The 24,004-nt window shown below is 40.7% G+C and overlaps 2 protein-coding genes across 3 annotated transcripts; one reads left to right on the top strand and one right to left on the bottom strand.

Annotated features, from left to right (window-relative positions):
• The first annotated feature begins 314 nt into the window (after nucleotides 1–314).
• GTPBP4 (GTP binding protein 4) lies at nucleotides 315–11,622 on the top strand. The gene is made up of 17 exons (XM_086741924.1): nucleotides 315–454; nucleotides 1,265–1,435; nucleotides 2,716–2,819; nucleotides 2,898–3,034; nucleotides 3,646–3,746; nucleotides 4,150–4,242; nucleotides 4,755–4,946; nucleotides 5,046–5,111; nucleotides 5,830–5,919; nucleotides 6,372–6,482; nucleotides 6,721–6,798; nucleotides 6,907–6,958; nucleotides 7,544–7,644; nucleotides 8,526–8,723; nucleotides 9,618–9,683; nucleotides 10,784–10,918; nucleotides 11,414–11,622. The coding sequence occupies exons 1-17, from the start codon at nucleotides 407–409 to the stop codon at nucleotides 11,564–11,566; spliced, it is 1,896 nt and encodes a 631-aa protein (XP_086598050.1). The 5' UTR covers nucleotides 315–406; the 3' UTR covers nucleotides 11,567–11,622.
• A 1,423-nt stretch (nucleotides 11,623–13,045) lies between these two features.
• Nucleotides 13,046–20,554, bottom strand: IDI1 (isopentenyl-diphosphate delta isomerase 1). 2 transcript variants are annotated; one of them, XM_086741961.1, is made up of 5 exons: nucleotides 20,364–20,554; nucleotides 19,540–19,700; nucleotides 18,425–18,517; nucleotides 16,658–16,788; nucleotides 13,046–15,502 (listed from the first exon to the last, which is right to left on the bottom strand). In XM_086741961.1, exons 1-5 carry the CDS (start codon nucleotides 20,489–20,491, stop codon nucleotides 15,185–15,187), a joined length of 831 nt encoding a protein of 276 aa, XP_086598087.1. In that variant the 5' UTR covers nucleotides 20,492–20,554; the 3' UTR covers nucleotides 13,046–15,184. The 2 variants fall into 2 exon arrangements, with proteins under 2 accessions (XP_086598087.1, XP_086598086.1); XM_086741960.1 differs by having other exon boundaries at nucleotides 19,540–19,703.
• Nucleotides 20,555–24,004: the final 3,450 nt, after the last annotated feature.

Consider the following 24,004-nt stretch of genomic DNA (forward strand, 5'->3'; position numbering starts at 1 on the left):
GGTGTGCAAGCCATGGTGAGACGAGTGCACTGACCGGCCTGCTGACGTGCTACTGGCCTCTTTTATCGCCTTTTCTCTCCATTTTCCCCCACGTTTTCCTCCGTTATCCACCTTAATCCCTCCCTTTTGATCCGTTCTCATGTGTTTTGTACGATCCCAAGAGGCTCTTCCCGGCAGTCCCACGGCCCTGCAGGCAGCAACTCCGACAGGCTGCAGGGTGAGCCAGCTCCAAGCGGAGCGGGACCGATCCCCCCCAGCCCTACAGCCCGCAGGCCCCGCACAGCCCCCGCTCCGCGGCCTCCCCCAGCCCGGCCCGGCCTCCCCGGGACGGAAGCGCGGGGCTCTCGCGAGAGGAACAGCGGCGCTCCCTCTTCCGGCGGCGTGCGGCTGGGCTCGGGTGGCCGCCATGGCGCTCTACAACTTCAAGAAGATTACGGTGGTGCCGTCCGCCAAGGTACGGCCTCCGCTCTCCTGTCCCCTTCCTCATCCCCATCCCCGCCCCTGTCCCGCAGCGCGGGGCGAGCCCCTCCCGCGTGGCGGCGGCTTGTCCCGCGTCTGAGGAGAGCGTTACCCTTCCCTCCCCCCCCCGCGCTGCCGGCGTGGCCTCGGCCTCCCTCCCGCGGGATGCGTGGGCTCGCCCTGGGCTGGTGCTCGTAGGCCTGGCGGCCTGTACCATGTAGCGTGAGGGCGGGGGAGCGGAGGGTCCTGTCAGAGAGAGGCACTGCGGCCTGAGGGGGGATCCTGGGGCTGATCGTCTCCTCAGCCCCGCGAGGGTGTGGGGTGGCCCTCCAAAAAATCCCCCGTGTTTTCCAGCCCCATGTCGTGCTTAGCCTCATGGCTGCGCGTTCACTCCAAATGAAGTTCTCTCCTGGCCTGAGGAAGGCGCTGTCGTTACAAGTGCGGTGCACGGGGCCCATGGCGGGGCCTGGGCCTGCAGTGCTTCGCCTCCCGGTGCGGCGGGGCTGGCGGCAGGGCACCGGCCCGCCGCTCCCCCCGGGCTGTGGCCGATCTGGGGTCGCTTCCCGAGCGGCTGCTGTGGCAGGCGTGGACCGGAGGCCAGCGCTCGGTTAATTGCGATGGCGAATGTGCAAACAGCTCCTTTATTACCCGGAAATGAGAACCCATGTTTTGGGTGTTTTACCCTAAAACATACGGTAGAGTGGGTGCGCATAATTGGTCTCCATGCTCCTCCACCAAAAAAAAAAAATATACCTTTGTAAGAACTTGACAATTTGTGTGATTAGTAATGTTTCCTTGATTGCAGGACTTCATAGACTTGACATTGTCAAAGACTCAGCGGAAAACTCCAACTGTCATTCATAAACATTATCAAATCCATCGGATTCGACATTTTTACATGCGAAAAGTCAAATATACTCAACAGAATTACCATGACAGGCTCACTCAGATCTTAACCGATTTCCCTAAATTAGATGTAAGTGCTTTGTTGTTTCATCATGAAGGAACTTTGCTTTCATGGCATCAGAAATAGTTATTAAACAGTGTATTGGTTTTATTCAAGTTTATTTTGGCCTGAGCAACATCTTGCTGTTTCACCATGTAGGCGATTTTGACTGATTTCCAGTAGATGTAACTGACAGTAATTTTAGGCAAACTTCTGCAAAAATATTATGTTCCTCCTGGGAAAGGGAGTCTTAAATTGTGCCCATGGGTGGTCAGTGAAGGATGGCTTTTACAAGGTTTTAGTTGATCAGGTATTTGCCAGAAGTTGCTCTTGAATGAAGAGAAAAAAAAGTGCAAGGTTTTTGTATATGTTGTGGTTGCTTATTTCTTCTTTGTGTATGCATATGTAAGTTGTGCTTATGGTTAGTCTTCCCTAGAAAATACTTGCAAGAAGTAAGCAATGTCAAAATATATCACATTGCTTCTCATCTTCAGTTCTTTAAAAGTTACTTTGACAACATAAACGTTGTTCTTGGCCCCGTAAAGGACATCGGAAACACACTCTGACAAGATGCACGTAGTCTTAACACAGTTGTTGGGATCCACTTGTCCAGTGGGACTTCTTTGTAGGCAGTTTTCTGCTCATGCCTAGATTGTTGAGTTGCAACCATATTTTCTCGGGATGTTTTAATATCCAGTGAATATTCCTGCAGAATTCCCACAAATATCTTTTGTCTTTTGTTTAACATCACATGATGAAATTTCTGCAAATAAGTACATAAGTAGCTGAAATATTTTGTTTAAAAGATTTGAACCAAAGGTGCTGCTTCCTTGGAAAGCTGAAGGATATATTTGGGCATTGAAGAAACCTTTTGTATCCAGTCTTGCACAGAATTTAATGCAGCACTCAGAAAAAGGAAGGAATTAATATTGCTGCTGTGTTTCTAGAATACTATGAATTTGCTTTTAGAAACTACTTCTGCAGGCTTCTTGCAGTTTCTTGTTTTTTTTTAATAAAAAGCCTTGGAAGTTGTAATATGAGGTCATTTACAAAGCAAAAGATCAAATGGAAACTCCATCTGAGTGAGTCCAAGATGTGTTTGCAGAAGTAATTGAAAGTGATTAAGATTTATGCATTTAATGACCAAGCAGATTATTTTCTTACATAAGATAGTAATGAAAACTGTTTGCCTTGTATGTTATTTGTGTTGCTGTACTGGAGAAAAAAATGAACTTACATAGTTGCCAAGAAATAGTCATCTTAAAGAAGGAAAATATTTGGTTTAATTTTATTTTATGCTTTTGTTTTAGGATATTCATCCTTTTTATGCAGATTTGATGAATGTTCTCTATGACAAAGATCACTACAAGCTGGCTTTGGGGCAGATTAATATTGCCAAGAATCTGATTGACAAGTAAGGGACATTAATTTCTTTGATTTTTGTACCTGTCTGGTTGATGGTCGGCTAAATTCTTATTTCTTGGTTCCTCAGTGTTGCTAAAGACTATGTGCGTCTGATGAAATATGGTGACTCCCTTTACCGCTGCAAACAGCTGAAACGTGCTGCTCTGGGACGGATGTGCACGATTATTAAAAGACAGAAGCCAAGCTTGGAATATTTGGAACAAGGTTTGTGTTATAAATAGGATAAAATAAAACATGTGAATTGTATCTAAAGTTTATGCTTACACTTAATTACAGTTAGGAGAATGTATTTAATACAAAATATAGACACAGGAAACAGAAATAGTTTCAAAATCCCCAAATACTTAGAATTTATTTTTTAACGAGATAGTTTTCTCTTTGAAAATTCTTTAAATTTTTTGATATTACTAACAGTTATAAAACGTTTTTCTTTGATTACAAGTCACAGCCATGCTTCTATTTATCATTATTTTTACTAACATATATTTGAAAAATAGTGCTAAACGTTTTCCAAACATTACTCCTTACTTCAGGCTTATTATTCCTTCAGGTTATGTTGCCTGATTAGATGGAATCATTCTAGTTAGAAGATAGCAGTCTTTGTTTTAAAAATATTTGTTAAAGTTTTTTCTTTGCTATATGTAGATACTTGTGGAGTTTACAAACTATTATACATTTTCATAAACGAGCAATCAAATTATAGTGTCAGAAAAGTTACTAATTTGTATATAAACCATTCAGCATATTAATTTTTATTCAATTTCAGTAAAACCTGAATTATCTCAAGTATTTAAAAAATTTTTTTAACATTTCAGTGCGACAACATTTGTCTCGTTTGCCAACCATTGATCCCAATACACGAACTCTTTTGTTGTGTGGCTACCCAAATGTTGGAAAATCTAGCTTTATAAATAAGGTATGTGAATGTTTTTTTTTTTAAATAATACTGAGATACTATTTAATTAAAATAAGGTAACATTTAAACAATTTGATATCATTTTGGCACTCTCTGGTGTGAGTGGTAGCAAATTAAAATGTGTGAATAGAGATTGAATGAAATCCTGGAGGGATAAATGAAAAATTACAGTAGATTTTACTGCTAAAAAGAATTATCTTTTCTAAAATAGGATGTATCCTAATAGCATATTTTCTGATGGATAAATGCTTACAGAGAAGCCAGAATAACTATTTTTTAGCTTTTTTTTTTTTTTTTGTAGCAAAGGGCGTGTATTATAATTATGATATACTGCTTACAACTTCAGGAAATTTTCAGTAAATGTGTGTGAATAAATCTCATTTTGAATAAATCTCGTTTTAAGGTTACAAGAGCAGATGTAGAAGTGCAGCCTTACGCCTTTACCACAAAATCTCTCTTTGTGGGACATATGGATTATAGGTATCTGCGTTGGCAGGTAAGAACTGTTACTATTTTGCGTTTTGTTTAAAGAATTAACTGGTGATAATCTGATTTGCCATTTTGCAATGTGAGTTGCATTTTTGTGTCTTATTGAGACAGGCTATGTCTGAGAGCTGCTGTGCAAGGTACAGTGTGCCAAATGAAGGCAGTAGTCAAAATTTATTTTAAAAATGTACATGTATTGGTGTGTTTTCAATTTGAGGGAAGAATGGAAATGGAATTACCGACTAAAGCCAACTCACTTCTTATCATTGTCAAATTCTGGGCTAGGTTGGGGCAGGGCTTTCCCTGCTTGTTCTTTACTTGGGTATTCTGAAATCTCATTCTTCTCCTGTTACTCCATTTTCACATTCTCAATTTGACTGAGTTTACAGTCTTATTTATGTGTAGGAGGAAAGAGCATTGCTGTCTTAAAAAAGACAATATTGATGAGAAATCAAGCACGTGTTCTAAAGTAGTGTATCAGTTATCCTGTAATAATGCCTGACTTAATTCTGTGAATTTTAGGTAGTAGATACTCCTGGTATTTTGGATCATCCTTTGGAGGATAGGAACACCATTGAGATGCAGGCTATAACTGCGCTTGCGCATCTTCGTGCTGCTGTGCTTTACGTGATGGATGTGTCTGAGCAGTGTGGCCATAGCCTGGAGGAGCAAGTAGAGCTTTTCAGAAATATTAAGCCATTGTTTGCTAACAAGGTAGGTTTGGTTTACATTATTAATGTAATGTATTGTATTAATGTTAGGTTTTCCTAATGTTATAACTTGAATGCTGATTATTTTTTTTCTTTTTATTAGCCACTTATAATTGTTGCAAACAAATGTGATGTGAAGAGGATTGCCGAACTTCCTGAAGAGAGTCAGGTTAGACTACTTCTCCTACCTCTCTGTCTTCTGACATACACAAAAATACTATGTGCAAGTGTTGTGAACGGCTGTCATTTGTATCTGTCAAAAATTTTACATGACCGTTTCTTTATCTGACTGTTGAATAGTGAAATGGAAAGTAGCTCTCCAGGTTCTTTCTTAAGTACTGTCTAATGTATATCCTTGCCTGAATATCGTAAATGCCAAACAGAAAGCAAGTCCTTAGTGGTTTTGGAAATCTCTGATGCTGTGAGAACTTTCAATTACCACTGGCGTCAGAAGTAAGACTGCGTAGCCTTATTCAATAATTACCACTTTAGTAAGAGTTGAGAAACAATGAGCACTACACTGAGAGGTGCTGCTGAACAGTTGCAGGTCCCACTGGGCAACACGTTGTGTATATGCAGGGCTAATTCTTTTGTTTCTACAAGTTCAAGGACACATAGAATTTGTGTTTCTCTCACCCTTTTAATTTTTTTTTCCTTATAAGACATTTATAGGTGCTTTTTAGAGAGAAGTTATTTGCTTATAAAAAAAGAAACAGATTAAATAGAACTGTAGTTGTAAAGTTTCTGTCATATTTTTAGAAACACATTCTGATAAAATAGTAACAAGTTGCGTGTATTGATAGCGGATTAAGGTTTTTGTTCTTAATGTATCGGTATATTTAGAAATGGGCAGAATGTAATTCTTTGGCATAATCTTTCTATTTTAGAAAATATTTGAGACTTTTGAAGCAGAAGGATTTTCTGTCATAGAGACAAGTACTCTAACAGAAGAAGGTGTAATCCAAGTTAAAACAGAGGTAGGTCTCTTTTCTCTCAATTCCATTCCAAGTGGACAGCTAAGATTTTGCCTCATTTGTATGCATTTGATCTCAGTTAAACTATGCATTGTAGTGCTAAACTTCAAGCATGTTGTCTTTATAGCCTGTTGAGCTTCAGTAGATTTGGATGCAAACGATAAACTATGTCTAATACAAATTGTAATTTTAAAAAAAATTGGTGAGTTTCTTCCGAGTCCTGTTACTTTCTCTTACTGTCAGCTCCTTGTAAAAAAAAAAAAAAAAAGAATAATGTGCATCTTCCCATGATATTTCTTGTATAAAATAATTCAGTGCTTTCTTCAGAGCTAGAGAGATAAGAGATTAGAGAGAACATGAGATGTAAAGCTAGATATTTGGGATTGAAAGCTTACTGTGTCATTTGTTGTATCAGGAAGCAACATTTTACCTAATGTTGCCATGTGCACTTTCAGGCCTGCGACAGACTGCTGGCCCATCGTGTTGATACTAAAATGAAAGGAAATAAAGTGAATGAAGTATTGAATAGATTACACTTGGCCATGCCAACCAAAAGAGACAACAAGGTAGGCTACATTATTTCCCAGTACTTCTGTCCCAGTAGGATAAGAACTCTCTCATCTTAACATGTGAACAGATTAATATGGTTAATATTTTATCTGTAACTGCCTTCACTGGTCATCTTGGGATTTTGTTTTCTTTAGAAATACATCACTCTGCAATGGTGATTTATAGCATTATAAAAAAATTGATTCGGACTTTTTGTCCCTTTTTTGTTGGGGTGGATTGTTGCGTTAATTTCAGGAGCGGCTGCCTTTTATACCTGAGGGAGCAGTGGCACGTAAGAAACGCATGGAAGTAGACACACCCAGGAGGAAATTGGTAAGTGGCATCTCTTAATTAGAAAAGCAGCTGATGGATTTTAAATTTGCTATATTAGCCCATAGATTTTAAATTAGATGGTATATAAAGCCACGTATGTCTTTGCAGGAGAGAGATCTTGAACTTGAAATGGGAGATGATTATGTTTTGGATCTTCAGAGTAAGTATTATATAAGAATCAGTATTATTATTAAGCAGTAAAGTTTGGCTATTTCAGTCTTAAGGGAGAATACCCAAACCTGACTCCTTTCAACTAAGTACCAGTGCCACCATTTTGTTGCATACTGTCCTTTACTTCTGTTCCAGAACTGGTGATCTTCAGTGACTGACTGTTCCTTGTTTCATCATGTCACTCAGTTTCCCATTTTAGAGTCAGGCATATAATGACTGGTCTGAGGATTCAAGTGTTTTTTCCCTTTCATTTTATATTGTACTACCTCATTAATTCTTGATGCTCTCTTTATTAAGAAAGTATCAATATGAGAGAGACTGCACGTATTCTGATTTAGCTGGATATGAGGTGCTTATTCTGGCTTGGCAGTGAATCATGGCATTATTGAACAATATTTGGCAGTAGGCAGAAGATCAGAAGTATTTGTGAATATGTCAGAGATGCTACCAAATACTTGCCACTTAGGGATATGGCACTTTTTTTTTTTAATTGTGGTCTCAGTGTTGTTTTCTGTCATTGAACATTCTTTGAAATTAGTTTCCTCTCTTTATTAACTTTTGTTATACTTTTAAGAATACTGGGACTTGATGAATTCATCTGAAAAATACGATAAGATACCAGAGATATGGGAAGGTCATAATATACTTGACTACATTGATCCGGATATAATGAGAGTGAGTTTTCCATTATTTTTTTTACACTTTTCTTGCCTGTTTATCCCGTTATTTGTTTAGTGTAAATTACTGGATTTGTAGATTTAAATCAGTATGTCATGAAAGCAAGTTCTTTTACATTGTCTGCACTTGCCATGGAAAAATACATGATCAAGGACAGAATTTCAGAAGAAAATTGTTTTACCTTGTCAGAATGATGGTGATCTTATCTTTTCCATCTGAAAATACGAGGTTTGCAGGAGAAGTTATATTTCTTCTTTCTTTGACTAGAGCCAGAAGGAATGTAGCTATCAAACTTGATGTATTATTAAGAATATGAAATTCACCCATCAAATTTATGTCTGCTGGAGTATGATGTTAAAGGATGTGGACTGAATTCTCAATTTATAACATTTTTATTTAATAACAAGCACTGTTCTTAATTCTTGCTGGTTGTTAAGGAGAAGTAATGGGTGCAGACTGTGGAACCTGCTGGTTATGCAGTTGGGTTCATCTGAATTGCTGGTGTTCCAGACTTACGCTAAATGTACCAAGAGAAGTTTTTTTTTCACAGTGTGTTTCCAGGAACAGCACAGCTAGCACAGTTCATCGTATAGTACATAGTGGGCAGCTTCAAGGCAGTTACATAAATGCAGCCAAACTTATAATGTGATGTGGTTCACCAGGTCTGCATAGTAGTGTGTCCCATAGGTTCACAGCAATCGATGTCCCCAGCTGCATTAAATGTGGCTGGAGGGGTCATTATCAAGTAGCATAGTTCACTCTTTGAAGGTTCTGCATGCTGTCATGGCCCTGGGCCGTGCAAGCATTTAGTGTTGAGGATTGTAAGGCAAGGGTTTGATGAGCATCTTGATTTTAATTTCATCTCTTCAAAATCTAAGAAACTGGAAGAATTAGAGAGAGAGGAAGAGCTGAGAGAAGCTGCTGGAGAATATGACAGTGAGCCAGAAAGTGAAGATGAAGAAATGATGGAAATCCGACAGCTGGCACAACAGATCCGAGAAAAGAAGAAACTGAAAATCCTGCAGTCAAAGGAAAAAGATATTCGAGGTCCAAGGATGCCTAGAACAGCTAAAAAGGCAAGTATAGAACATGATCTGTAGTAAAATCTTGCTGATGTGTAATAACTTTGTGACAACATAGAACAATATCAGGTAGTGGAATTGATCACTTTTTCTCGTGTTTGGCCCTCTCCCTTGCTACTTACTTCCTTCTGTGTTCCTAGGAGTTCTGGTCACTACTTAGTTGTGGAGCCAAACCAAATGAGTGATAATAGCCCTTTTTGTTTTGTGTCACACAAGTGAGTCTTTTGTAAGATTCCAGATATATATTGCAGAAGAAGTTTTGAAGAATACAGTTCAGCTTGTTTAATTGGATTGCTGCATTGTATTTTTAAAATTATTATTATTTTAAATGCAAAGAATTAAGAGAACTATATACTTCAAATTATGTAAAACTTGTTATGGAGCCCTTTCTATGCTGGAAAAGATTTTATATATTTATTTTTGGAAGCTGAGTATCACACTTTCTAATGTCAGAATCTCTTGTGACCAGTCCAAGGCGAGTGCAGAATAACAAACTAATAGCTAGACATTTTGAGAAAATTAATCTTGCTGATTTGGCACACAGTATTTCTTAACTTCCCCAAAGTGCGTTCCTTTTGGGAGAGAAGGAAACATTTCTGACTGAAATACCTCTCTTTGTCACCTTCCCCCCAAAAAGGCAAACTATTTGAAATATCTTTAGGGGATGCCAGGACATTGCAGTCCTGTGAAGAAGGGTTTATGGGTGAAGAAAATTAAGTTGCAATAATGAAATACAAAGTTACGACTTTCATCATCTGCTTGTGGGGTCTGCCAGAGGAGTAAATATGCAGTGAATATAATGGGCTTATGGTGGTATTTTAAGACAAAAAATAAGATAGAACCATACTTTTTTGAAAGAAACTTATTTTTTTAACTGCCTTTTTCCAGGTCCAGCGGAAGGTGCTAGAGAAAGAAATGACTGATCTTGGACTCGACATGACTAATAAAGATGATGTAAGTTTTTGCTAATCAGACACCGTGTTTCTCTAAAAGAGATCAATTTCATTACATGCTAAGTTTCTTTGAGGGCATTTGAAATGCATATCACAGTTGGCAAGAGAGGTGGGATCTGTTAAGGAGAGAATAGGAAACCCAGATGAGGCAGTCGATACTGGAATTTTTGAGTGACGTGATCAAAATGTTGGATAGGCTGAAAAAATAACATTTATCAAGAATGACATACATATGCACTGCTTTCTACTGGAATTTGTATAGGATTCAAGAACGGACTTTGGTTTAACATCTTAATTTTCAAGTCTGCTTTGTTGGATGAGACACTACTGTGTCAGAAATAGTAATAATGACAGATCAGGCTTATCTTTCTGCATTTCATTAATTCTGTGAGTTGTAATTGAAGTTTTTGAGGGCAACTGGCATCTTTAGATGTAAGGCAGCTAAAGTACTTCAAACAGATTTGCCTTGAGGAGACATTTAATCAGAAATTAAAAAGAAATCAGTTTTGTACGGCAAATCCAGCAGTATTATGGTGATCTAGGTCTGGAGACCTCAGTTTTTTCTGCTAAACAATAAGTTAGGAAACAAGGAATGTCAACACTGCACATCTGAAGTAAGCATTTATGCTTCTGAGAGCTGACACGCCATGTTGATTTAGGAGCAATCTCAGTGAGGAAGAATTTAATACTTGCGCTGTAGGATGGTGAGTCTCCATGTCTGAAATTCTTTAGGGCTTTGTGCAAAAACAGGACACTAACCAGGGTAGCTTTCTTCATTGCTTTTTTGCTGTTGCAAAATTGCTTCAGTATTGCTATGCATTAATTTGTCTGTCTTTTTATTCATTACTTATGAATCTACTCAGAAAACTGGCGTTACTAATTGTGAAAAAATATTCTAATATTCACCAAAATTTGAGCATTATTGTAGGACAGAAAGTGACCAACGGTTGACAAGTTCTTTATGTTACTGTGGAAAAACCAATATAATGTATCACAGCGGTCCACTTCCTGTTTTTTTTTGTATCAGTCTAATTAGAAATGGAGCGTATCTGAGCTGAGTGTTTCTGGTTCTAATAATTAAAGTGATGTTTTGAATTTCAGGCACATTATGTGAGAAGGTCCCGTAGTGTTACGAGGAAACGTAAACGTGATGAGTCTGAAACCCCTAAATCTGTGGCACGCAGTCGCAGCTCCTCTCGCACACCACGGGATGTTTCTGGTCTTCGTGATGAAAAGGTTTGTTGAAGTTATTTACCTTTATAGCAATTAAAAGAGCATGATTGTACTTAAACCAGCTTCTGAGAAGCTTCATACTAGGCTGGTTACGTTTGTCAAGAGTTCATCTTTATTCTTTGTTCATTTGAACACTCTTAACTTCAAAAATGCCTAGTTCATTCTTAAAAAAAAGTAGCAGTAATGCAGATTCAGAAACTGCATTTTAAATTTTTGTCTCTAAATGCAAGCATGAAGGAACAGTTCTATAAACTGTGGAGTTCCACCTTCAGTAAGTTAGGAATTCCAGGGATAGCACGATCATTTTGTTAGTGTACTCGAAGAGTTTTGCTAAGGCATTTGTGGTGATACTGTTCCACAGTTGCAGATGGTGGCACATGTTGCATGTTAATATCTTTGTTAAAATCACCTAGCTTAGTGGTTTTGTAAAAGGTAAAGCTATTTACCTGAGTTACTGAGGAAGTTACTCGACATGTTTGTTTGTTTGTCTTTAAATAGATGGTGAAGAAGGTCAAGACTATGGCTAAGAAAGCTCAAAAGAAAATGAATCGCCTGGGCAGGAAAGGAGAGTCAGACAGACACATATTTGACTTGAAGCCAAAACATCTGCTGGCTGGAAAGAGAAAATCTGGTAAAACACAGCGAAGATGAGCAGTCTTCTGAATGGGAATTAATTAAAATTAAGTAAGTTTATTAAAACTAATTTGTAGTCCTGTCTTCCTTTTTAGTAATATAGAGTGTTGAAAAAGTATGTGGTTTATATTAGTGGTTAAGATACTTGAAGCTCAGTGAGGGAAAGTTCTGATACCTTGATCTTGCAGTTCCAAGTAATGCCGTGAGAAGTTTGTCAATACCAGTGGCAGAAACCATTTGTAAGTAGACATTAAAAAATACAACTTTGTTCCATTTTCTTACTACTGACTTTCATGTAGCGGTAAAGCATTTAAAGTTCTATGTAAAACTAGATTTAAAATGAGGTTAAATCTAGAAATGTGAAGTATTTGTTAATGAAGCTACTATCAGAATTAAAAACGCGGAGCTTCACGAGGCACTGCATCAGTAACATTTGGTTTTCTGCGTGCAGGTTAGTTTGATGTATAGTAAGTGATGAGTTTATGTTGCAGGTGAAGGCTGAAATTCGTGGGAGACTGACAGGTACTGCACAAAGTTAGCGTGCATGCACTGAACCAGTTTTGAATGAATTGGAAAAACACTGCCAGTTCGCTAAGCAAAATGGTGACTGAGACTGGAGGAATAATTGCAGTTCTAGTACTGACCTGCCACCTTTAATACCCTAAACCAGCATGAGCAGGGAAGGTTCCAACTTAGAACTTCTGCTATTTCAGATTAATATTAATATTTTAGATATGTAGAAAATTAGGATCAGACTGAAATTTTTTCCTGGGTGCATGTCAGTTATGCTGTCATACTCTGCTTAGGAAGACATTTTCTCTTCAGAGGCTGATAGAAAAAAATTCTGCTTCTGTTCAAGGCAAAATATATCGTCAAATGTGAAATACTCCCTTTTTGTCCCTAGTTGGTCAAGAACAAGGTAGGAATTATCTAGACATTACTAAAATGAAGCATTATAAACCTGTTACCTGAACGATACAGTTAAAATGCACAGTTTTAAAGATTGAACAGGAATCCAATGAAATAGCATGTTAAAAACAAAAAAGGTAAGAGGGAAGAATTCTTAAATTATTATTTTTAAAATAAAACAAGGTAAGAAGAATGTTCAGATGTCAGTACTGGAGCATATTGTTTCCCTCATTCTACTTTGTGTAATTTAGTATTAAAAACAGTGTAATGCTGCAAAGTTCAACATCAAGAAAAACTTTAATGTCAAAACATTTAAGATATTTTTAAGAACTGTTTAGCAAAATGATGCTTTCAGCTTTCTTATGCACCTTATTTCTACTTCAGGATATGATTTATCAGCTTCTGCTCCAAGCTGGCCATTTGAAGTAGAAAAGCAGAACTTTGTTAAAATAAATTTATGCTCTGCTAACCGCCCATCATACCGCTTCAGTGATGTTTAATAGGCACGTTGTCATTTATAGTGTAGTAATGTCAGAGACTATTCCCCATGTGGCTCAAAAAGTCTGGAAAGAAGACAGCAGTCCAAGGTTTTAGGTCAGGCATTTTAATCATAATCTTATTGTTACTGAAAATCTGGATAAAAACTCTCCAATTTGTAGTGTTAAAGAGGAGACATTATTTATTGCAGCACTGGACACACAGGGGACATTCCGCCGAACATGCGCACCAGAGTTCTGATACAGAGCTTAGTTATACAGGGGAACCATACATACTCATATCATTGCCCCGAAGTCTCCTCTCAATTCCCAGAAATCTGATAAATATTTAAATTAGTATTTATCAATCTCTACATGCGCACATCAGTAATCAGGTTTCATCATAAAGGTCCCAGGTGGCCTGGGAGGGTATTGTTCTTTATCTTGCCTGTTCCCTTTTTATGGTCACAAACTACTCCGCAACTCGGACCACCACACTTTGGCTCGGTCTTCCTTCCTTACCTTTGTCGGCTGAGCAAAATGTTATATTCTGAAGGTAACAATGGAGTTTACAGGTAACGAGGTGTGAAACCCTGCAGATGTGTTCTAGGTAGCAAGGACTGGGGTTTTTACTGCATCAAAAAGTAGAAACTTGAAGCCTTTGTTATGTCAGCAATTTAACAGCAGCTGGGCAGACAGAGCTAATGATGTCTTTAGCAAAATAAAACATTAACTTTTTGGTATCATTAAGTATTTGAGAAGTACTCTAATATATTACTTAAGTAGTGTGGCTGATGGATTGCATGAATTAGGAGAGCTGCTACATTGCATTACTGCTCCCTCACCCACTATTCTCTGCAGTTTATCAAAACGTAAAACAAACCTGGCTCTAAAACCTTTAAGTGTTGAACCACCAGAGATGCTGGCATAGAGAAGCTTCAGCGCAGCAGTCACAACTGCCATGGGAAAGAAACATACTAACCCCTGGAAAAAAAATGCAGTTTTATCTTGAAAACCAGACACAATAGTTACAGCCATGCTTTACATGGCATGAACAACATCCTATTTCATCAAGACACCTCTGGGAGAAGTTAAGAAATCTAGACTGAGTGGTCTGCTAACAGAAGAAACCACAATTAAGTTTTTTTGAGGGAAAAATCAACTGAACAGAAGTCTTCAATTCAAATTGAGATACCCTTAACTATTTGTCTTATTAAAAAAAGCCTTCTATTTTACTTGTGACTAGCAATTGACTGCAAGATCAAAAAGGATTAGCTCTTGCACTCTGGTACAATGTCTGATTAACTGAAATTAAGTCCTGGTGTAAGCCTACAAATTGTCAATCTTGAATTTTAGAGTTCAAGGGGTTTGAGTTTTCTGGGAATTACTATTGCAGGAAGAAAAAAAAAAAGCTTGTATTGAGATGCCTTCTTCTCCAAAGACAGGCTACTTCCTATGTTACATAGGTACAACTTACATTTGGGGTGATTTTTTTTTTTTTTTAAAGATATGTCCAGTACTTGGTGATCAACTAACCAGAAAAGGGTAGGGGCGCGGGAGGGAACCCAAACTCACCTCTCAATATTTATTATCTAAGGCTATGACACATATTGCAGCACTTCAAAGTAAAACTCAGTCCACACAGACAATCCAATTACTTAAGCTTTTATGTGTTTGGTCAATTACAGAGTACAGTAGCTGAAGAGATTTGCTTTCTGCAATTAAAATAATCCTGACTATTTTGAATTAATTGTGGGTTTTGTCTTCAGGCAACTAGTCTTCTCAGCATCAATGCAGAACTCAAATTCTTTTATAATCACTGGTTTAGAAAGTGTAGCCATGTGAAGCTGGGAATGTACCAGCTCCACCCCATGAGCAGGACTGGAAGTGCCCAAACTCCCTTTTCAGCAGTGTAGTTGTGCAAGGAAGTAACAGCAAACCGAGCACACGCAGGCTGAGGATCTTTCATACCACACCAGGTAACGGAGAAAGATGAACGCGGGGGGTTTCTTACATTACCGTTACCCATTTTACATGAGATCAAGCTTAACTTACCCAAGAGGAACGGGCCTAGGGGGAAGAGGAGGTGAAGAGAGAAGAAAAAACATCTACTATAACCATCTCTGTATAAAGTTATTTGTTAAACATGCTCCAGGTGGACCAATTGTCTGCACACAAGAGACACAAGTTACCAGACAGTTAATGAGACAGCGAATCACTGCTAACCTTCAGCATCTTTTACCCCAGCTACTTACATCCTGTGTATTTTCTCATGATCAACAAATTTGTTCAGATTAGGTAAGTTATCCCACCACTTAAAAAGAAAGGTCTCTGCAATTAGTTTAAACCATGGAGTAATCTTAATTTCATTCTTGGAGGCTTTGTCCAAGAGCTGTTTCAGTTCTTTCTGCGTGACGTAGCAGTAGCTTTGGATCTCATTAGGGTCGGGATTCAGTGTCACGTCCTTCTGCACAAATAAGATATAGTCTATCTCGTGTTCACCCCAGATCCCATCAGACTTGGCCTTGTAGTGAATTCGTGTCAAATAGGAGATTTCTTCTGGAGGAACCTACAACCAAAACACTTGTCAGAACGAGTGCCAAATCTGAACAATTGCACTCTAGGCATTACAGTGGAATGATCAGCTATTACTCTCCTCCTTAAAAATTATTTTTTCCCCCAAGTGTACAATTGCAATGTACTTCTTCACAAAGAATTACTAGGGAAAAAAATGTTATTGTACTTTGATGACATGAACTGCATAGCATTTCTCTAGTCAGACTCGCTCTGTAACATTTTGAGTGGGTTTCTTCTACACAGTAAGTTTTAAATAATGTTTACCAGACCTCTCAGCACACTTACTGAAGCACTGATGAACACAAACACTTGCACCTGCCCCTTCCCTCCCAAAGAGAAGCCCTGACAACTACTCAAAGCCAAGGCCAGAGCCGCGTAGTGACAGACCACACATAACCCTGATCTACCAGGGATCTGTGCCATTTGCAGACTGAGCAATTAATTCTGGGGACAGCCTAACCATCGTGTTTCCCAGTAGCATGCTGCTTCTACCACGTCCCATGACACAAACGTAATTAGTTACAAAACGTGGAAAGAGATTACGACCACGAGCATAATTCAGCCAGCTTCACCCTGCTCTCTGTGCACTCCCAAACTACCACCAGAAAGGAAGGTACCAGAAGAGGGCTGTGCGATTGCGCTGGAAGAAACACTGAGTCCACAGACCGCTCTGCTTCCCATAGGAAACTTGGGATTGCAAAGGGACTTGTAGGTGGATGCTGGCAACGGCTCACAGCAATGCCCTCCAGGAGTACCAGTCGTACAGAATGCGTACAGCACTCTGCCATCGGCCTGCAGGAAGGACGGCACGTTGTCTTCCCCTGGGCAAGCAGGACAGCCCACCCAGCTCGAAAACACACAGGCCCCCACAGTCAGACCTGAAGTAATAACAATCCTTCATTACTGTGCAACTGACTCTTCGGCTCAGATTTAGTTTGAGCAGTGAAATATTCTAAAATGCCACTTAGCGGTATCAGCTTTTGAGACTGTGGAATATAAATGAAGAAATCTCAAATTCTCTAAGTTCTCTACATCTCCAAAGTGAAGTTAATTTTTAGGTTTCGGGATGACCCTGTCTGCCAGATGCAGATAGTCTGTAAGGTGGCAAACACTGGCAAGAATTCTTGTTTCTCCCTCCTTCCTTTACCTGCTCCATGGGAATTCCTAACTCTGCTTTCAGTCGCCTCTGTGCTGCTCTCCGAACACCAATGGCATTGTTTTCTTCCAGTTCTAGTGGATGGCTTAGAGGATGACTGCAACAAGTGTTGGTAAAACAATCTGCAAGAAGTTTGTATCAGTACATTTTTGACACGTAGAAATCATCAGGAAAAAAAAAAACAACTCGAAACCACAAAAAAAAAAACAACCCAAAACCAGAGACTTAGGATAGTTACTCAACACATCATAGCTTTTTTTCTCTTTTGCAGAGAAGGGTTAGAGAGGAAGGTCTTATTTTTCTTTATGTATTTTGCACAGGGATTTGCCTCTACCAAGTACCACTGTGCAGGTTAGTGTTTGATACACGTGAAAACATGCACTCTCATACCGAAGACAGCATTTGCAGGACAAACAAGGTTTTTATAAATTGGCTCTCTAAGTAGATGCTAATGAAAATTACTTTTCGGAGTTTATATGCAACGAAATATTGAAAGTATTCCCAGAACTTCAAGATCAGCTGACAGTAAGTACAAGTAAATAAGCAAGTTTATGCTGGTGTTTAAAGGACAGACCCTCTATACTCTGTTTCAAGTATATTAAAAATTCTTTCTCAGTTATGTAGAATGACTGTAATTGGCTAACCATTTATCTGTAAAAGTCTAGGTCAAAAGCATCTAACAGAGTCATATTACCTTCAGCATTTTGATTAGTTAGCAGTCAAGGGAAAAATTAAACAATCTCTAAAGCAGAGATTCCCTTGGAAGGAAAAAAGGTCTCTCTTCCTCAAGTTGAAGAGGGTCAAAACCACTTGAATTTGTCTTCCATCTGAAATTCTGAAACACAGCTTTAGGCCTCCTCCAACATGCCTCATGTAAGCTATTTTTCTTTCATTCACAACTTCTTGTTTTCATGCCTCTCCATTTGCATTTGATAGTAATAGTTCAGGAGCCTTCAAAAATTATGCACTATGTGGTTTGGCCGCACAGTCTCACTTCTTCAAACAAGTGTTAGTTAAGATATACACAGATAAAGGTCCACAGACCTCAATGAAGCATAATGCAACTGCTTCCAAGCAGTAGGACTCCGCTATAGACCAACTACGGGTCTTTACCAGTGGAATGAGAACACTCCACAGCTACCAGAGCAATTGCTCAACTCCACTAAACGGGTCTTGCAGCAGGGGAGGTAAACAACACACGTGCTGCACTTCCATAAACAGGAGCCAACAAGCCAGGGAACCATCATTTCCCAAGAATATATATAACAATAAGCTAGCATTCTCATTGTCTTACTTCATCCACAAGGTAAGTACATCTCGAACTCTTAAAGGTATTTAGAATTCACTACTCCTCTCCAAAGCAGTGAATTTTAAAACCTCAGAATGAACCATAGAACAGTTTGGGTTGGAAGGGACCTTCAAAGGCCACCTAGTCCAACCCCCCTGCAAGAAGCAGGGACATCCCTGACTAGATCAGGTTGCTCAGAGCCGTCCAGCCTGGCCTTGAACGTTTCCAAGGATGGGGCTTCCACCACTTCTCTGGGCAACCGGTTCCAATGTTCTACAACCGTCATTGTAAAATTTTTTTTCCTAATATCCAGTCTGAATCTACCTCCCTCTATTTTAAAACCATTACCCCTCGTCCTATCGCAACAGGCCCTACTGAATGAGCTACACTGCAAGATGAGCCTGTAATATTTTTTAAAATACTGATTTAAATAAAACATTTTGATAAATACAATGTGTTTCAGTACTAACCTGGAAATGTAATTTTTGCATTTGACCTCTGCTGTAGCAACAGTTTATTTTCTGTATTAAATAAGAAAACACTGAAAGCTCGGTGCAGTAAACCTGAAAATAAGAAAAAAACCGCAGAGAACTATTTAACAGAGGGGGAAAAAAAAAAAATCAAGACAGTTTAAGGGCTTAGAAAGGCCTCATTTCTGGGTAATCTGATTAAAAATTCATATATGTTAAAAAATAAGGATTTGCTAAAAAGCTCAGAGTTATTATTTAGGTTTCTATGTCAGCTTATGCAAAACATTATGAAATTAGAAAAGTGCCAAGAACAACAATGCAACAGAGGAGTTCTACTAAACTCGGTCAGTTCACCACTCTGAAGATGCACATTTGGGCAAGTTTCTAAGAAGGGCTCCTCATCCATAAATTTACTATCAAAAAGATGGCTCAAAAATACCTAAAACACTGTATGGAACTTCAAGACGCTTTGGGAATTGCAAGAAGTACATGGGAAACAGACGCCCTTAAAAACAGTACAATTGCTGTTTTCTGCACCTTCTGAGTTTGTTATTCCTCACTCCTCAGGAAGATGTTTCCACCGAGTACAGAAAAAGAGGTCACAAACTGCTACGAGAGATTAACGAATCTAACCAACCTCAAATAAATCCCACAATCAATTAGAATGACAACAACAAAAAAAAAGCCCTTCCTATTAGCAGTATTTGAAGTAGAATTCTGTGTGAACTACTTAAAAATCCAAGTCTCTTCTACTTGAAAAGAACTCGGCGCAGAAGAAGAGTGGCAATCTTTAGAAAAAGCTACATAGAGTCAGGTATCTGTAATAGAAAACAATACTATTTTAATGTGACTCAAAAACATTATCAAGACATACAGCTTATATCTGCAGTCACACATTTCCCTCCCTTGCTGCTGTCTCCAATTGCATTTTACTCAATATTGCAGTATTTTAAAAATGAGATATTGTACGCTGGGGGAGGAGGCAGGTGTGGCAAAGTACCTGCCCTGGTTTGATCAACACCCACCTGAAATTAAGGCTTTAATTTAATCATGACTATATTTCTAAAAATATTAAATCAACTTAATGATTCAATTAGAAGGTAAGCAAGCTGTACCTTTATCAATGTTTTCATTCAAGTGACAATTTTTCTTGGTATCTGCTCCAATCTTGTTATCATTTTCATCGATGAGGATGCACATCTCTGCCAAGAGCTGCACCTGCTGCTCATCCAGGTGATCTGTGTTTACTTCATGCATCGTGATAGCAGCACACGTTCTACTGAAAAAAACAACAAAAAGAAGAGCAATTCAGTAATAACAACACCTACAAGGCTCTTTACATTAAGCTAGTTTTTCTGGCGTGGTGTAAGTTCTGCACCAAGTACATTTTGGGAGTTTTAAACGCTTTTGGATTTCCGAGACCTCCTGCCCACAGTATCAAATGTTGCAATGCGATGTGTAGGTGCAGAGACATTTCTTTTTTTTTTTTTTTTTTTTATCCTAGAACTCCATGCAGCAGCTGCTGCAGGAAAGCCGTGCCATCACGTTGTGATGGACTGACAGCGTAGGAAACCCGATTCCAAGTTTTATCCCGAACAGGTTTCACTTTGCCTACGCTTGTTCGGCAGACTAACGCTGGGTGACACTTACCACGCCACACAACGCACAGACGAGTATTCCCCCCCCCCCCTCAGTAAAAAGCAAGCGACAGGGCTCCCCGACCAGGACACGCACCCCGAGGCACTTCAAAAACACCCCCCAAATCCCGTCTTCGCGGCCTCTGCCCGCCGCGGGCGCGCTCCGGTCCGCTCCCCCTCCCCCCCCCCCCCGACCCCTCCGCAGGCCCCCTCCCCGCCGGTGCCAGTCCCGCTCCCTCAGCGGCTGCCCCCGCTCCCCTTCCCCTTCACGAGGCGGCCGTCGGCCTCCCTCCCTCCCTCACCTCTCGGCCCGGGCCTTCCCCCCGCGCAGGCTGGCGGCGGCGGCGAGCGGCTGGCGGTAACAACGCCCCTGAGGGACGGCGGTTCCGCGGCGCCCCACGGTAACGGCTCGTCGCAGCACGCGCCACATCGCCCGTCACCCCGCTGCCGCCAATGGCAGCGCCTCCGACCACCGACGTCACGGCATCGCCCGATCGCCCCACTGCGGCGCCGGTAGCCCAGCAGGAGGGGCCAATACTGACAGAGGGGAGAGGCGTCGGGCTCAGCCAACCGTAGCACAGCCAGGTGGAGGCGCTGGCCAATACGGAGAGGGAATAACTGTGGGCTAGCCAATGGGAGAGGGGAGGCCGGATCAGGCTGCGGCCCCGCCTAGCGCGGCACGGCCATTTCCGGCAGGGCGGCACCAAGGCCCGCTGGGTGCGGGGGGGCAGAAGTGTGGGTGTGCCAGGCGGCGGTGGGGTACAGGCCGGGCAGCGCAGCGCAGCGGCCTCCGGCGCCTCACTGGAGGAGGAAATGGCGTTGTAGTGTACTGTTGCTGTGACTGCAAAGATGAAAGGCGCCTTTATCTTCTCTTAGTGATCGGGAGGTTTGGGTGTCTCCGACACGAACCGCTGCTTCTTGTCTCTTCAGCCAGCCGTGAAAACCAACGGATGGCGCCGAAGTGCCAGCTCCTACAAATGCACCTGTGTTTGTGGCAGACAGTTCCGGGACTGAATTTCGGATCGGTCCTGGGAGCGTTCTTTCAGGTAGATGCCAGAAACATGAAACTGTAGAGTTGCGGGGCTTTTTGGCAGTCTCTGTAGCACATCTAATCACGGACATTTTTCTTTGCTCCAGGATAGCATGCTTTGAATTAAAGAGACTGAGCGTGCACTGTACAGATCACAGCCTGAGGCACTCTCAGAGGGGGGGAATACTGGCCAGTTGTCTCCCCTCCTTCACTGACAGCTACAGTCTGTAAAGACAGTTACTGTGTTACTCAAGCTCTGAAATTGCCTAACTCATTAACTTCTTAAGGGACAGTGAAAGAAACACCCAGTTTCTGGGTGGGAATCAAGTGTAGGCAAGATGTCAAAATGAACTGCTCAGGGTACTTGTAGGTACGCACAGGTACCCCATCTAAAGGCAGAGGAACTTCAGTACCAGCCTCTGTACAAACTTTACACCACCATAGTTGAGTACCTTCTGAACAAGACTTCTTTTCTTGGTTTATCGCCTGTCCACACATTTGGATTTATGGTTAGATTCCATAAAAGGCCTAGAAGTGACATTTCACACATTGTCTTGGAGGCATCCTTCTTTCTGATTGCTTTTCAGCTCATGTTGCAGGATTTCAGTCTGGCTTCTTTTGATTTTTCCTGTGAAAAGGACAGATATTGAGAGATATCATTAGCAGAACAAAATGTTCAAACTAACAGTTAATATCTTACAAGGGGGGGATCTAACAGGGGTTCCCCTGTGCAGAGCTTGATGAAGGGAGAGTAACGGCAGGAGGTGGTTTGAGCCAAAGCCACCTGAAACCAGCAGAGAGCATCAAAAGTGATGAAAAGAAAGAAGGTAACAAGGTACGAGCTGCTGCATATCCCTTTACTATAGAAAATACAACATAAGAACATTAATATATTTCAGATGTAATATTCATTATCACAAGAACATTAATAACAATTAATATGCACCCTCAGAAAGGACTGAAATGTACAGAAATTACTTTTTATCCTGAGTCACTGTTTTGCATGAAAACACAGTAACTGGAGTTTGAGCTTTGTAGAAATACTGAGAACGTCCTTCACCATATCGATCACTTGCTAGTTTCATTGTTCCAGACGAAAAAATCTGTCAAACTTTTCTTCTATCATTCTGCTAATGTAATAAAATACAAGCTACACAAATCTATCAAAACCACTCTAACTGCTGAGATGGACATATAAACCAGCGTCACATATGAAGACAACAGAGATAACAACCAACCCTCCTGAGAGTGAAGCTCTATTGGGATAGAAACTTTCACCCTAAAAGACAGATATGGGGTCTGTATGTGGGGCACCACTGATGTACAACATACGCCAAGGAGCAGGTGTACACAGTGACGTTCAGGCTACACAGTGGAGGGATACCAGAAAAGTGTACCCATAGATTATGGGGAATAGAAAAGAGTTTGTTTTTTTTTTTCTAGTAATAACTATTGAGAATGTCTATACAGGGACTTTAGAACCCGACAGTCAGAAACAACTATAGTTCCTGTCCTGGGCAGACAAAACACTTCACCTGAAGCGATGTTTGTGAGCACCATGTCTGGCAAGTCCCCTGTGGATAATGAGAGGTTAAAAGGCAGCCAAAAAGGATGAGAGTGCCAAAATAAAACCTTCTCAGAAAACAGACAAGGGAGAGACCACCCAAGCCTTTAAACAAAGACACTTTCAGGATCAGCTGGTTTATGTTGGCTCAGAAGGCCAACTGCGTTCTGGGCTGCATCAAGAGGAGTGTGGCCAGCAGGTCGAGGGAAGTGATTCTCCCCCTCTACTCTGTTCTGGTGAGACCCCACCTGGAGTACTGTGTCCAGTTCTGGAGCCCCCAACATAAGAAGGACATAGACCAGTTGGAGAGGGTCCAGAGGAGGGCCATAAAGATGATCAGAGGGCTGGAGCACCTTTCCTATGAGGACAGGCTGAGAGAGTTGGGGCTGTTCAGCCTGGAGAAGAGGAGGCTCCAGGGAGACCTTATAGCGGCCTTCCAGTAGCTCAAGGGGGCCTACAGGAAAGATGGGGAGAAACTCTTCAGCAGGGCCTGCTGTGACAGTACTAGGGGTAATGGTTTCAAAATACAGCGAGATAGATTTAGATTAGATATTAGGAAAAAAATAATTATGCTGAGGGTGGTAGGACACTGGCACAGGTTGCCCAGAGAGGTGGTGGACGTCCCATCCCTGGAAACATTCAAGGCCAGGTTGGATGGGACTCTGAGCAACCTGATCTGGTTGGAGATGTCCCTGCTTCTTGCAGGGGGGTCGGACTAGATGATCTTTGAAGGTCCCTTCCAACCCAAACCATTCTATGATTCTATGTCACCTGTATTATCTTTCCTCTCACCCCCCTCCAGACTTGCCCTGTACATTCAAACAAGCAATTTGTGTTGAAAATAAAATATCCCCCTTTTTTTTTTTTTTCTTGTAATGGTATGCATTACATTGAAACCTCAGAACTTTTACTGCACCCTGCATAAACAGAAGCATGCCTGAAGTGACAGATACATGTCTTTGAGACTTGATTTAGTTTCTGCATCTCTTGAAGCCTGCTGACTGTTTCTAAACACTCTACTAACACGGGAAAAGCAGTTTCTTGTCACTACTGGGAAGTCTCTCATTTCACCTGAAAATCAAACCAGCTGCAAATTGCTGACAGAATTTTGCTGTCTACTGAGATAAAGGGAAATGCAACCCCCACCAAACTGGAGGAAAATATCCTCATTCTCCAGCAAGTTAAACAAGAAGACAGTAAAACACAGGATGAAGAAAATGCCAAACAAACCTGGGATTTGACCCCAGCCTAGAACACGTACATTATTGAAACTAGCCTCTCCTCAGTTTTCAGCTTTGCCAAGGAAAATTCAGGTTATTTCCCACCCTTCACATCCAACCTGCCTCTTT

Source organism: Chlamydotis macqueenii, chromosome 2 (assembly GCF_036417535.1).
Source record: "Chlamydotis macqueenii isolate bChlMac1 chromosome 2, bChlMac1.mat, whole genome shotgun sequence".
Classification (NCBI taxonomy): Eukaryota; Metazoa; Chordata; class Aves; order Otidiformes; family Otididae; genus Chlamydotis; species Chlamydotis macqueenii.

What these genes read in the sequence shown, in the direction of transcription:
- GTPBP4 (XM_086741924.1), top strand. Translation starts at nt 407, where the DNA reads ATGGCGCTCTACAACTTCAAGAAGATTACGGTGGTGCCGTCCGCCAAG. An exon ending in ACACACCCAGGAGGAAATTG is followed by an intron (nt 6,799 to 6,906) that starts GTAAGTGGCATC and finishes ATGTCTTTGCAG; the next exon opens with GAGAGAGATCTTGAACTTGA. An exon ending in TTGATCCGGATATAATGAGA is followed by an intron (nt 7,645 to 8,525) that starts GTGAGTTTTCCA and finishes TCAAAATCTAAG; the next exon opens with AAACTGGAAGAATTAGAGAG.
- IDI1 (XM_086741960.1), bottom strand. Translation starts at nt 20,491, where the DNA reads ATGTGGCGCGTGCTGCGACGAGCCGTTACCGTGGGGCGCCGCGGAACC. An exon ending in GAATGAAAACATTGATAAAG is followed by an intron (nt 18,518 to 19,539) that starts GTACAGCTTGCT and finishes TCTTATTTTCAG; the next exon opens with GTTTACTGCACCGAGCTTTC. An exon ending in TGCAAAAATTACATTTCCAG is followed by an intron (nt 16,789 to 18,424) that starts GTTAGTACTGAA and finishes AACTTCTTGCAG; the next exon opens with ATTGTTTTACCAACACTTGT.